This window comes from Drosophila serrata, unplaced genomic scaffold, assembly GCF_035046125.1.
Source record: "Drosophila serrata isolate PLE 108 unplaced genomic scaffold, ASM3504612v1 contig_376, whole genome shotgun sequence".
Classification (NCBI taxonomy): domain Eukaryota; kingdom Metazoa; phylum Arthropoda; class Insecta; order Diptera; family Drosophilidae; genus Drosophila; species Drosophila serrata.
Genome location: NW_028257274.1, coordinates 2531057 through 2545009, shown reverse-complemented (window position 1 = coordinate 2545009; position 13953 = coordinate 2531057). Strand labels below are relative to the sequence as shown.

General features: G+C 36.9%; 1 protein-coding gene across 5 annotated transcripts in view; it reads left to right on the top strand.

The window, feature by feature from the left end:
• hth (Meis homeobox homothorax) overlaps positions 1 to 13953 on the top strand; it is a 206354-nt gene that overhangs the window by 98877 nt on the left and 93524 nt on the right. For all 5 annotated transcript variants that reach the window (XM_086839726.1, XM_086839725.1, XM_086839724.1 and 2 more), the window contains 2 exons: positions 9785 to 9835; positions 12340 to 12390. In XM_086839726.1, coding sequence (XP_086695852.1) covers positions 9785 to 9835; positions 12340 to 12390 — 102 coding nt within the window. The remainder of the gene's footprint in view (positions 1 to 9784; positions 9836 to 12339; positions 12391 to 13953) is intronic.

Genomic DNA, 13953 nt, shown 5'->3' with positions numbered 1-13953 from the left:
TCCAAATGATGATGCCAAAAATGGCTCCATTTCGGATTTCTTTATATATACATATATATATATTTTGGCAAATAACAACAACTGCAACAGCAGCAACAGCGAGAAGAGACAACTGATGACGCCCCCAGTTGAATATTATAAAAATGATGTTTTTATTTATGGTCCATTTGGAATTTTGACAGGCTCCTGCTATGGGCAATAAAACGGGGCAACAAAAGCAACAAGCCGCAAGAACAACATAAAAACAAGACACTCACTCCAAACTAAGAGTCAAGACACACCACACACCACACCACATCACACACATTTATCAAGATGCTCCCGGTTGTGTCTTCTCTCCATTTTCGGTTGGGTGAGATTTTGATAGACTTTTGTCAAGATTGTCCATGAAATGTCACATAAAAATGATGCAACGCCTCTGAACAAATGGTTACAAGTAGAGGAGGTCCAGTGGGAGTTCTTAACTTTGTATATATTTAACTAAAGATTAAATGATTTCACGTGATCTTTATATATTCTTTTAAAGAATTTCAACCTTTTCAAAGGTTTTTGAATCTAGATTCAAGACAAGATCCTTCTTCAATGATACCATCATCTCTCTTGCATTTGACATTTGTTGATCATTCAACGAACGTCAACAACTAAGTTGTCGCTTGCATTTTCAGTTTTTATTTCAGTTTTATTTATTTCGTTTTTGTTTTTTCCTCTCTCGGTTCAGTTCAGTTTTGGTTCAGCTCAGTGTAGTTTTTGGCTGAGTTCTTTGGCTGTGTCGTTTTGTATATTTGTTGTGGTTGTTTTTTTTCGTCGTTGTCGTTGTCGGGATGACAAAAATAACTCAAAAATGTCATTCGCCCATCGAATTTTAACAAACGAGCAGAGGGAGCAAGAGAGCGCGTCGTTTTCTTCGCCCCAGAAGAGGGTCTAAAAATATAAGGCTTTGGCACTTTTTTACTTGTACACAGGAAGAAAAAGATACCAATGATCTTCTTTATAAAGAAAGAGAGATTTTAATATCAAAAGTTGGTTAGAAATAATAGTGGTTTAAAGATGATATAGCACAGAGACTTTAAATTAAATCATTTAAAGTCATTTCCTATGCTTAGAACATAGTTTTAGAGGAATCTTACAAAGCACTTGGGAATTATAAGATCTTTAAAGCGAAAACCCATCAGAAACTTTGATTAAAAGGTTGAAATATATATAAATGAATTATTCAAGTGATTCTCATCATTCTATCTATTATTTTTTATAGATATTTAGTATTATTTTAATGTATATTTAGTGATAGTTTGATTTAATAACCCCATTTCCCTAAGTGTACCTTCTGTTGGCGCAGTTGTTGCTGCTGATGTTGCCGCTGAGATGCTGCTGATGCTGCTGGTGATGATGATGATGCCGATGCATTTTATATAGATAGATTGCATAGATATATCTCTTCGTTGGCACTCTCCCGCTATGCTATATATATATTCACTTTAATTTGGACTAAGCAACTGCGTAAAATGCGCGCCACGCCAACGCCAGTCGCAGGGTGATATTTTCCTTATTTTTCCTTATTTTCCCTATATTTTTCTTCTCTCTTTATTTCCCCTCGATATATATCTTCGCTGTTGAAGATCCTCTTAGTTAGGCGACTTTTGGTGTTGGCGCTGCTAATGATGCAGCTAAGGAAACGCTTTATAATTTCTCTTTAAAATCAACCAGCAACATGTGATGCAAATGATGAACAAAAAAAAAAAAATGAAATGTGGGGAATATAAGCAGATATATATATATATCTATATAGTATATACCGAGTAAAAGTTCGTTGTCTGATCATTTCTTTGTTGTTAAGTGAGCAAAAGATCCCCAAAAAAAATACAAGACAAAGGAGCCTCACACACCCTGCATGTTTCATTTTTAAGTAATTTTAAATGAATAACATGAGAGCTCGTTTCTTGACATTTTGGCTAATAGTTTGGACATGCGACGAGTTGATTTGTTGCATGTTTGCAAAAGTTGAATGATTTCTGTTGTGATTAATGAAGTGCCTTTCGCCGAGGTCTCTGTCCTTGACATTTGTCCTGTCACAACATTTCAGAAAACTGACCAGAACTTAACTGTGAGCCTTCAAGGCTCAGGTAAGCCGAACAGGTTAAAGGCCCTAATACCAATCAATACGAGAATATGTATATGTATTATTTCTTGGGTTTTCCTCTACAAAAGGCAATTTACCTTTTTCCACAGTCTCTTCCCTGATTATTTTTTTGTTGTGTTGTGTTTCGTAAATTGCATTTTCTGTTGAAGGCGGAGGTTTGGTTCATAATCAGGTATGAAATGGTTACGCTTTGGATTCGGGATTCGAATGCGTATTTTGTGTTTTGTATTGTCAGCAGGAGCCTCGGGCCTCGGATCCCTTGGAATGTTCACTTTGCCAAAGGGATCTTTCTTCCCTCGCCGTAGGAGAGAGAGAGGAGATATCTTCCTGGCGGCGGGTATCGAAAAGAAAAGGAACTTAATCTCTTTTGTGCAATATACACATATATATTCCTTCGTTTCTTTCCCGTTGTTTTGTTCTTTTTTAATGATAAAAAATACAGAAACCTTTACCTTTTTTATTTGGAATTTGGTACCTTTTTAATCTCCCCTACCCCTACCTTCTTTCTAGTTGTATTATCAAAGCATTGTTCTTTTTGTGCGATCTCTGTGGCAGAACCCCTGCAAGGGTTTTGAATTTCTCTCAGAGAACAAAAGATTTTGTTCTGTTATTTTTATTTTATTTTTATTTCATTTAATTTTTCTTTAGTTTTGAGAGCTGCAAACTGTGAAATGAGCAAAAGCGCGCAGAAGCAACTGTTTCGGGAAAATAGGAGGGGTTGAAAAGTTCCCTTTACATTCTATATGAAACTGCGTTGCATATTCATTTGTTGATGTTGATTGCCGCAATTGCACAGCGTGAATTGATTTGGCACAGCCGCCCAAGAGGGCGAGGGGGAAATGGAAAGAAAAACCAGAAATTGGTTGAATTTTCCAAACGATTATTTACTTAACAGTTGCATACGAGCCGCAATCCATTAGCAGCCAGCAGCTAGACAAGATGCGTTCCAAATTCCCTTCAAATATTTGTTTATGGAACCACTTGGCGCCTTTTAAATGTGATTATTTAGTTAACTGCCAGGCAGCAGCTCCTCTCTTTTTCTCTATGGCAACATTTTTCGGGCCACGACGCTGCTGACTTTCAATATTTGTTCAGTAGTTTGACCCTTTTTAACAGCTCTATATATGCTATAGCATATCGTATATGTGTGTATCTGTTAGATACATTAGGGTGGACTAGCCGAGAGAAATAGAGCCACAAACGAACGATAACGAATCCAAAAAATTTAAATGAATATCCACCAAGTTTCACATATTTCTTCTACTCCAATGAATTAATAGAGCATCGATCTGCTTGTGTTCTATTCTGTTGGAAATGCTTTTACTCTTTCGATGTTAAGGAAAATATTTCACTCTTTCTGCTGCGCCTTTTTTATTTATGTGGCGTTACTTGTGGGGAGAACAAATTTGAAACCAAAATGATTTATGAGAGGCGGTGCTCGAGACGAGATGTCTGGGCCTACTAAATGTTCTCAATTAAAAAGTAAAGTGCACAATGACAAATTGTGTCACAATTGACAGCAGAAACTGTGAAATTGTGCTTGGTTTTAAAAGGTTATTTTTAATATTTTCTTCGATTTATTTATATTTTGTATTATTTACACAATTATCAGCTAAAGACCGGATGTCTAGCTATAGGGGCAACACATCATTACAATTATCTCTATATTTTTCTTGGGTTCAGGTTCAGGTAAGAGGCAGCCAAAGAAATCTCTTGGCCAATGCAAATATTGACATTTGTCGTCGGCTTGCTCTCTTTCAGCCATATGTTTGCTTACACAAAAAATAAAAAATAAAAAATAATAAAAAGAGAAGAGCGTTAGATATAGAAGTGTATCTGAGCCGGTAGCTGCCACAGGTCGTAAACTGAAGTATCTGGAGTGGAGTAGTTGTATCTGCCGACTGCACACTCGCATGGGGTTATAAAAAGAAACTATATACACTCATAGATATAGATAGATATATGTATGTGCAGGAGGTCTCTCTAGTCTCTGGTTTTTTGTTTTTAGTTTCTGCTTGTGTCACCTCAATTGCTGTGGTTCTGTGTTTTACTACCGATATTGTGCGCCCATTATAAAGATATAGATAAAAACTAAACAACAACAACAAAAACAATATGGGGAGAGTAGAGCAACTACAACAGCTTTGGTTTTGTGTTCTATTTGGGTTTTGTTTGGATGCCGGGCAAAAGTAATCAACGACATTAAACATTGTCGTCGTCGTCGTTTTCCCCCAACAACATCATCGTCATCGGTTAGGCAAATAAAGTTCTCTATTTTTTTCGTTGCTTGGTTTTGTATTACAACGAAATTATTGTTTTTTGTATGAGTGGGTTGTATGAACAGAGGTGGAGAAAAAGAAATTAAAAGGGGGTTCAGAACAGTGAAGATATGTAAGATATTTTAATATAATTAAGTAAATTAATCAAGGAAAAAGGTTTACATTGAATTAAAGCGATATAGTAATCGAAAGTAGTTTCAATAAATCGATAGGCACAGATCTATGTTAATAGGTATGTCAAAAAATCGATGATGTAAAGTTCTTTATTAGTCTGTTTTTATTCTTTCAGAAACATTAATTTAATACATTTTCTTAAGCAAGCTAAAGCTTTCATTTGTTTTTAAGCGATATATTAATAGTGTGCTAGTTCGATAAATCGATAGGCAAGGATATATGTTAATAGAGATGTCCTTAAATCGATTACCATTTTAATAACCAACGATATATTGATCGTTCTTTAATTTTTGCTTTAATTTCATACTTTTTTAACCCCCTAAATAGTTAGGACCCTGTTTTAGTTGTTTTTTGGTCATTGTGCAAGCTTTTAGGTACCTAAAGCGTGGTTCCATTTGCTTCCCCCTCCTATTGTGTAGGTGTGAGAAACCCGATATGGCTTTGTCTCGATTCAAGCCTTCGGTTTTAGGTCTCAGTTTCGGTTTTGCCGGCTTTGAGGTAAGTGCAATTTTTCAGTGACTGAGCAGAGATGTTGCACTTCTTGTACTTTTTGCGGTCAACACTTTTGTTTGAGTCTAGACAAGATTTTCTTTAATTTTCCCCCGAGTTGAATCTTTGTGAAAAATGTCTCCAGAGCGGACTTATCTGCATCTTTGGCTGTTACTTTAATTTGGTTTGTTTTCTTCTTTTACAAAATATAAATCTTGATAACATTTCCACAGACACACGGTCGGTTCTCAGTTGGTATCTCTCTTGCTACCAAAAAATTATATATATATATACACATGTATATGTTGTGTGTAGATATTTTGTTGGTATTTCGGTTTGTTTACAATGTTGGAAGGGAAGAAAAACCCGCATGAGGCTGGCGCCGTGGCACGCAACATGGAAATGAAAATGAAAATAATATAATGTGGCCTACGTGCTGCAATTTAGGCGCCTCACTTTTCCTCTATCCCGCTGACTTTTCTTTTTTTTAATCTTTGGCTCCACAATTAGAACAACTAATAAGAGGGAAAAAGAACTTTGAACTTTTAGCTGGGGTTCTTTAACCCAGACTTTCCTTACTTTCCCCTTTTGCTTTTCCGTGTAAGTGGTTTTCCCACAGCAACCTTCAATTACTCAGCTATTTGCGAATCTTTGTTGTTGTTGTGTTTTAGTGGCTACCTTGTGTTATCACTGTTATCACTGCACTCTTTTTTTCTCAAGTGGGCAAAGACTTAGCTAGCTGTCGATCGTCAGCGACAACAACACTCAAAAGGCTTGGCTACTGTGCGCGCTGATTCCAAAAGTCGTCTCCGTCCGTCCGTCCGTCCGTCGGTGGTGCATAAATTGCTTTATGACCAAGGTGGGTACCGGTAAAAAAAAGAAACTCTGACTGGAACTATAACCGGGGCTTTATGGCCACATTACTCAAGTGCCTGCAGACCAAAAAATATAAAAAATAGACCCGGGTTGTAGGCAGTACTATTGTCCCTATCTCCTCGGAATGATTTTATTGCCTCTGGCCGACCTGGCCATAAAATCATGCCCAACCGTATTGGCATTATAAAAAGAATATAGTCCAACCCAATCCAGGAGAGCTAAATAATAATAATAATAAAGAAAAGAAAACATTGTGTCGTCAGTTGATGATGAACTTACAGATTTTAATGCCTAGTTACGATAATTGTCTAAGGAAATTTCCTGATTGAATCATAATTTGTCCCCCAATATAAGTTTTTATATAAATATATATATCTGTATAGTTTTATGACAGCGGATGATAGCACGTGGTTTGATGAAATGGTACTGATTTCAAAATTCCCCCCATAATCGCTAGATCTAGAAAATTTATGACCACCTACGCCATCAGCTAGTTTCGATTTTTATTTTTGCCCTGGCTTTATTTTTATTTGTAAATGTTTATATACATAACATATATATTCTGTATTTTTTTTTTTGTATCTTTGGAGACGCGGCGACATTGTAAAACCTTTTTGTCGGTTGTATAATTGCATTTATTGGCATCATAAAAAAGAAGGCGCGTTTGAAGAGCAGTATCTAAACAGTAGTGATTTCTTTTCGCAAAAAAAGCTCACTTACTATAAAAAATAAATAGGAAAAAAGAAGAAAACAACAAAAAAACAGAAATAGAAATTTATGAGGTGCTCATGTGAAACTGATTAGAAATGGGGTTCGCTTTTGTAGGTTCTCAGGTTCCGTTTGGGGCGCGTGACAATGTCGGACACTCGATGAGTTTTCAGATTCAAAAATATATATAAAAAATATATATATGGCGCTATTACTATGGGGAAGTAACTTTAGCAGGAAGAGTATTTAATGTTATGATATGATTGAGGAAATTATGGGAAATATAAACGGATATTTTCGATATATCACATTTTTAAATTCTCATAACTAAGCCAAAAAAGCATTAATTTTAATTCGGAAAACTTTTCTATGCTAGTTTTTTATTAGGTTTATTAATCTGTATACTCAATTTAATATTTAAAAAAATTCAAATTTTTATTAATTTTTGACAATTTTAACTATAAAATTATAAAATTTTTTAAAATTTTGAAAAAATTAAATTTTATCCGCACATATCTAGATCGATTCAGCTTTCAATACTGATCAAGAATATATATGATTTATGGGGTCGGAAATGACTCCTTCACATAGTTACAAGCTTCTGACTCCAATTATAATACCCTTGTCAGAGTATTAATATTTTTTATTATTTTAAAGTCTTAACTAGGCATTATTAAATTATTTAAATGTCCCATAAGACAACTGTTGTATTTTCAACATATATATCTGTCAAAAAACATGAATTTTGTTTTGGGTTCTCCCTGTATTTAGACTTTATAAATATAAAAATTGTCAGCTGCAGAGACGCCCACGCACTGCAGCAATTTCAGAGAGGTGGAAAGTCTGGGGGGAAAATCATTTCGTTTTCATTCCCATTCCCATTTCCAATTCCTATTTCCATATACATTTTCATGCCCCAACTGCCTAAACATTTTTGTATTTATAGACTTGTCTCATGCTGTGCATTTTAGTTAGTTTGCTCTGAATGATTTATATATTTTTAAAATCTTCTCTTGAGGAACTTCAATTAGCATGGGAAGAGATGTTATTTGGGGACTTTTCAAGGTTCCTTAACGGCCATTTTTTGTTGTTATTTTCTTGTTTTTGATTTTTTGCTTAAGGCCTTAAAGTGCGTGCAATATGCCTGGCCAACTTGTGTGCTCTCTTCATATCAGTTAAAGCCAAAAGCGCGAACCGAACGGGCCTGCATAAGTAGAAACCAGTTTGGCGAGTTACCATTTTATCTGTATATCGATGTGGTGTGTGTTGTGTTGTGTGTGTGTGCTAGTGCCACACCATTCGACCAACCAGCATTTGAAAATGCAACATAAAAGCCAACAGGCAACAACTTCTTTTTTTTTTTTTTTTTTTCTTTTGCAAAATACTCAACACGCAACTTGGCTTCGCTTTTTTAGCTTCACCCTTCTTGAGTTTTCCCCCCTCTTTTGGTTTTCCTCAATGGCCGTGCTTTGTGCTTTACTATAGTTATTGTTGTTGGCCTCACAATGGGGCGTTTTTCTCATACAACGATGGTATAGAAGTGCCCACATATCTAGATGCGAAGTACACCAAAGTCTCTTTCCATCTCCGTCTGTATGTCCGTGTGCAAAGTGTGTAATTATTAGCTGCACATGCCTCAGTTGATTTCAAATTGCCGTTACTGCCTTGGACCACTGGACCGAACGCTGGATCTCAGATCTGTTTATGTGTATTGGTTTTTATATATATTTTTTCTTTTTCTGTAAGATCTAGAAGAGCTTGAATTCTATAGGAGATCAGTAGGGCAGCTTAGCACGTAAGGTCGTGGCAATGTTTAATTGGGAAATTGTGTTTGAAGGTCTGGGGGGTATGCTATAAAGGGAAATTATAATGGAAAACTATGGTTATTGTCAAAGAAATTTAAAAGTGTATATATATTTAATTTTACTCTAGTTTTTTGAGTTTGCATACCAAATTTCAGATCATTCTACAGATGTTTATTGAAATTATTATAGATTAGATGGAGATAGTATTTATCCCTTACTTATTCTTGTTGATAGTGTAGATATATTTCACTTTCGTAGAGTTTTTTAAGTTTGCATACCAAATTTCAGATCATTCTATAGAGGTTTATTAAAACTATTATAGATGGAGTTAGTCCTTGTACCTAGATCTCTGTTCATATAAGGAAGATCTCTGTAAAAACCCCTTTGTATTGGGTTTACCTCAAAAGACAACTGTGAGATCCATAATACCCTTAGTTCCTTTCAGGGCCACATCTTTTGTAACCAAAAATGTATCTATAATCCCTGTCTGAGGGACCTCCCGCCTGCAATGCAACCTTGTTGCATGTGGCTGGGTGGTCAAAATAGCAACAAACTCCGCAGCACACATACACAAAACCGAAACACACATGGATTTGGACAAGGTCAGGTCCCACAACCATTATATAAGATATCGCAGCGGGTGTGTATATCCAAGTATCTGAATATGTGAAGATCCAAGAGCTCAGTTCCGTGAGAGAAAACAAAATACAGAAACAAAAATATCAAATAATTCGCACAGCATTTGATGATGACCTTCTCCGGTTCGTTCGGTCGGTCGGTCGGTCGGTCTTGTGTGGCATTTTATCTAGCCAGATATTGCCTTTGTGATCTTTATCTAAGTGTGTGGTTTATTTTTATATCTATGTACGTGTGCTCCGGCTGGGATTGCTATAAAAGCGAGAATCTCTTTTATGGTCACAGCGAGTCGCATCGTCACCTCTTCGGTGGCTCCGGGTTTTCGGGTCCCCGCTGGATGATGATGATGATGAGGTCTGAACAAATGTGGCGTTTCCCATGGCATGGAACCGAATTGCTGTTGTAGTTTTATAATGTGTATAATATTTTGGTTTTTGGCATGGGCTTATCGGCAGACATACCATCATAAAATAGCAAAGAAGAGTGCCAAACGAAGAGGGGGGGTTTTTTTTTTTGAGGCCAGAACAGCTGGTAAAAATTATTTTGCACAAAGAGAAATTGTGTTTTGCTAAAGTATTTAAATATCATATATAATTATATGAATTTTGGGATTTATTTTCCTCTCTGTAAACTTTAACACTTACTAACCATTGTCCTTTTTTTACTCTTTCTCTTTGCAGATAAGATCACAGAAACCCTATTATACCGCAGATCCCGAAGTCGACTCACTGGTAAGTAAAAAAATCTACAAAAAACTAAAGAAAAAATCTTAAGAAACCAAAGCTGGCAACAAAGTTGCCACACAGCCTCCTTGGCAGCAAGTTGCCAAAGCCAAAGATCATGGCTATTATTTTTTTGTTGTTTGTTTGTAGTTGCTGTTTTTTATGCTGAATGTAGTATATGTGTGTGTGTGGGTATCACCTTGACCCAAAACGACAAACGACAATTGAATAATTTTCTTTTATTTAGAATAAATCACAGTGAATTTAGCAAAAGAGCAAAAGCCTCGGCAAAAGCGAACGCAATTTATGAGCATTTGTTTGCCAGAACGGCGAGACTGAACTGAGTTGTTTAGTCATTTTATTGGACAGCGTTGCCATACTTTTCGCTCTCTGCATCTCTCTGGGGGGATATATATGCATATATATATATCTATACAAATATATATACCACTATATATATATATTCAGGGGGAAAAAATCGGAGGGCCAGCAGCGAGCGAACCCATGCGAACGACAATATGAAGCAGAACGATTTAATGATGCATATGACATTTTTGCACTCTCTAAATGGGCTGCCTGGGCAGCACCACCACCACTAGCAGCCTTGGGTGTGCAAAGAAGAAAAAACTACTATACTATACTATACTATATGTATATGTATATATATAACAACAATGGAGCCAACGTCTTGACTTTAGTAGAATATGCATTCCAAGGCAAATGCCAGACAGCAGCAACCTTGACGCTGATCATGATCATGATCGACGAGACGCTGTTTTGAGGCTGAGAATCTTCTTCATGGAGCATTATTATTAGTTTAGGGGGAAACGGGAATGAACTCATGCTAATCTCTGCCAAAGGGAAATGATCGTTAAAAAGATCATTCAGATTTTGAACAAGATACAGAAACACATTTCTGGGGATTGGTCAGAAATCTAGAAACGAAATGAGTCAGAATGCACTGGGAATTAAGGGATCATTTAGCAGAAGTAGATAGATATACTTAAGAAACAGGATCAGATTTATAAGAAAGAAAGAATTGTATAAATTAATAATAAATGCTTGTAATATAAAGCAATCTTTATTGTCAAGTCTTACTTTTGTTCATTTAAAATTAAAACTTTAAGACTCTCTATATAAGAATTCCTAAACAGTTAATTTCTCTTTTGATTTAATTAACTTTCAGATTAGTTTCACCCATTTTCGGATTATTTTTCAAGGTGTAGCAAGCATCCTTAAACCACAAAATACCTCTCCACATAGCACATTAATCCAACTGACCCAACACAGATCCTTCTTCTTTGGCAGTCTCCTTCTTGTATCTTTTATTTTTTCTCCCTTTTTCCCTGCTGGCATTCCAAGTCATAACAATTTTTACGACCGGCCGAGGTGGGGACCAAAAAAAAGAGATCATTTTGGCGGCAGGGCAGCATCCAGCATCCAGCATCCAGCTGAATGTAAATCAAGACGGAAATGCCGCGTGCAAAGAGTGCAACAAAAAAAGAACTGCAAAACGAGCCGTGCAATTGGGTAGCAGCTAAGCTAAAGTCGGCAGATAAATACAAAAACCAAAATAATACTAAAAACAGAAGAGAGAAGAATATATAGTGGAGCAAAAGTCTGGCAGAGTATAAAGAGATTATTATGGGCAAAACTAATTTTAATTGCCGGCAGTCGTAAATGTGTCACTTACCCACTCGCTTGCGGCTGAGTCGAAGCAGCATGCTGCAGCCTGCAGTCACTGGTGGCCCTAATTTTATGCACTTGCAGATTAGTTTATTAGTTGTAGTACAAAATCACTGAAGGCCTCCAAGATTCCCCCTGGTTTTCCCTTCAGTTTCTCCTAGATCTAGATGCCGTCTCTTGGCCATGGCCCTGTGTGCGTCTATCTTTTCGGCCCGCTCGCGTCTGCGTACTTTGGCCATAAATCATTTTGGCATGCCAGCCTGTGGTTGCCACTCCCCCTTTATCCGCTATCGTGTTTGAACATTTAAAAGTGCATTTAGTAACACTCACTTAAAGGAACAGAAAAAGAAAATAAAATAAAAACTCACGAGAGAGGGAGAGAGAGAAAACCCCTTTTGCTATAAAAATGTTTATGGCATGTCTTGGGTTTAAATGGAATTCCTTAAGCAGTAGCAGCAAGACACAATAACCAAAACCAAACGCAGGCCACACAGCGGCAGTTAGCAGCATCGTAAAAATGTCAAATGTCAAGCTGATGTTTTAATTAGCGGTCTGGTCACACCAACAGCAAAACGGAAAATCCAGTAGTTGTGCTGCGTTTTATGGAGGGCCACCAAAAGGGGAGTGGTTGTAGCGTATTCATAATTAAACATTAATTGAGCATTTAAAAGAGAGATTACCTTTGGCTCTCTATAAAGATAGATTAGATGCTTTAACAACAGCTTTGGTCACTCTAAAGGATATGTAAATGATATGCTTTGGTCACTCTTTAAATCTCTTTTCAATCTTCAAACTAATTGATTTTGTATTTATTTCTCTCTTTCCAGATGGTGCAAGCAATACAAGTACTTCGGTTTCACCTTTTAGAATTAGAAAAAGTAAGTAACACTTTCCATTTAAAGTAAATGTCCCCCATAAAATAAGTTTTAGTTACAATACTTTAAGCAAGCTTAAACATTTGCCATGCCATATAGCTTTAATATCGCTGGAAAAACCAATTTATGCAAACTCATCAAAGCAGCATTTGTTTAGTCATTGCAATTAACTGGGGAAAAAGCCAGAGAGCCAGGCGAGGCAGTTCAGCGGCCAAGTCGCCGGCAATCATTTATCAACGCCCCGAAAAAAGACCACCCAAAATGTTTAACCAGGAACCCCAGGCTGGCAGGCAGGCAGGACTCCAAAACCCCAAAAACACAGTCTCCAGCCAGCAGGCCCATAAATATAAAAGCAGCCCCCCCTATAAAGCCCACAAAACGCGAGAAAAAAACAGAGCAGGCAAATAGTTGCCAACGGGCGCGCATTTCAATTACCAACATTTGTGTTGACATTTTATTGAGCCATGTTCCAAAGGGGGTAGAGCAGAGTCCCACAGCAGGCGACCATATATCTGCAGCTTGTCTAATACACTTGCAAAATGTCTAAATTAAAGGAGAAACACACATAGAGCAGCAAAAAGTGCAGCTGAAAATTGAATTAATTGGCAATCAGAGTGAAATATTTGTTAGGCACATACAGGATGTGAGGCCCAAACCACAAATATTTGGCCAACAGCGTTAGCGGCAGGTGTTTTCTGTAGTTTTTTTTGGTTACAGTTTCATGCGTAAGATAAAAAACCAAAAAATGCAAAAGAAATATATATCAAGTTGAACAATGGAATGCATTCAGCTTCTATTTCGGCCTTTGCCTTTGTTGTTGATACATGAGGTGTGATGACTGCAGGAACTTCCCCCTAGAAATTCCTAGATAACACACACACCAAAGCCAAACATAAATTATATACCCAAAGTGGGGGAGGGTTTTCCTCTTATGTTTTAAAAAGAGCCGCAAAGGGAGGGAGGTGAGGGAGTGAGTGGCTCAAACACCTACTTGATTATTAGACACTTTATTGTCTAAATGGAAAAATTACAGGTTGCCTAATTTGTTTTAATTTCAAATAATATGCAAGCAAGGCGGGTGCGTGTCAGAGTCCCTCTCTCTGTGACTTAATGGAAGTTGTTCCTCAAACGTGGTCGTAATTAATGCCCCCCCTCTTAATTTTTCGTTTCGTTTTTGTATTGTATTTTATTTTTGTTGCTGCTGTGCTGAGAAAATTAATTAGGCAAATGCGCAACGAAGCGTGGAGCGAACCTAAACCGAAACCGAAACTCAAACTCAAACTCAAACTCAAACTGAAACTGAAACCCAGAGCCGGAGTTTAAGTCTAAGCCCGACCGGGTAGCAGCAGCAGCAGCAGAAAAAACCCGTCTCTTACTCTTTTTTTCAATTAAGTCTTAAGTAAGAAATTATGCAAAACACTGGACAGAGAACACACTGAGAAAAGATCTAATCAAGAACAAATCTTGGGCCTCAAGAACATGACTTATAAATGGGATATTAGCCATGCCTCGATTGCCATCAGATAATATTAAAAACTTTAGTGCTTACAATAAGCCGATAACGAA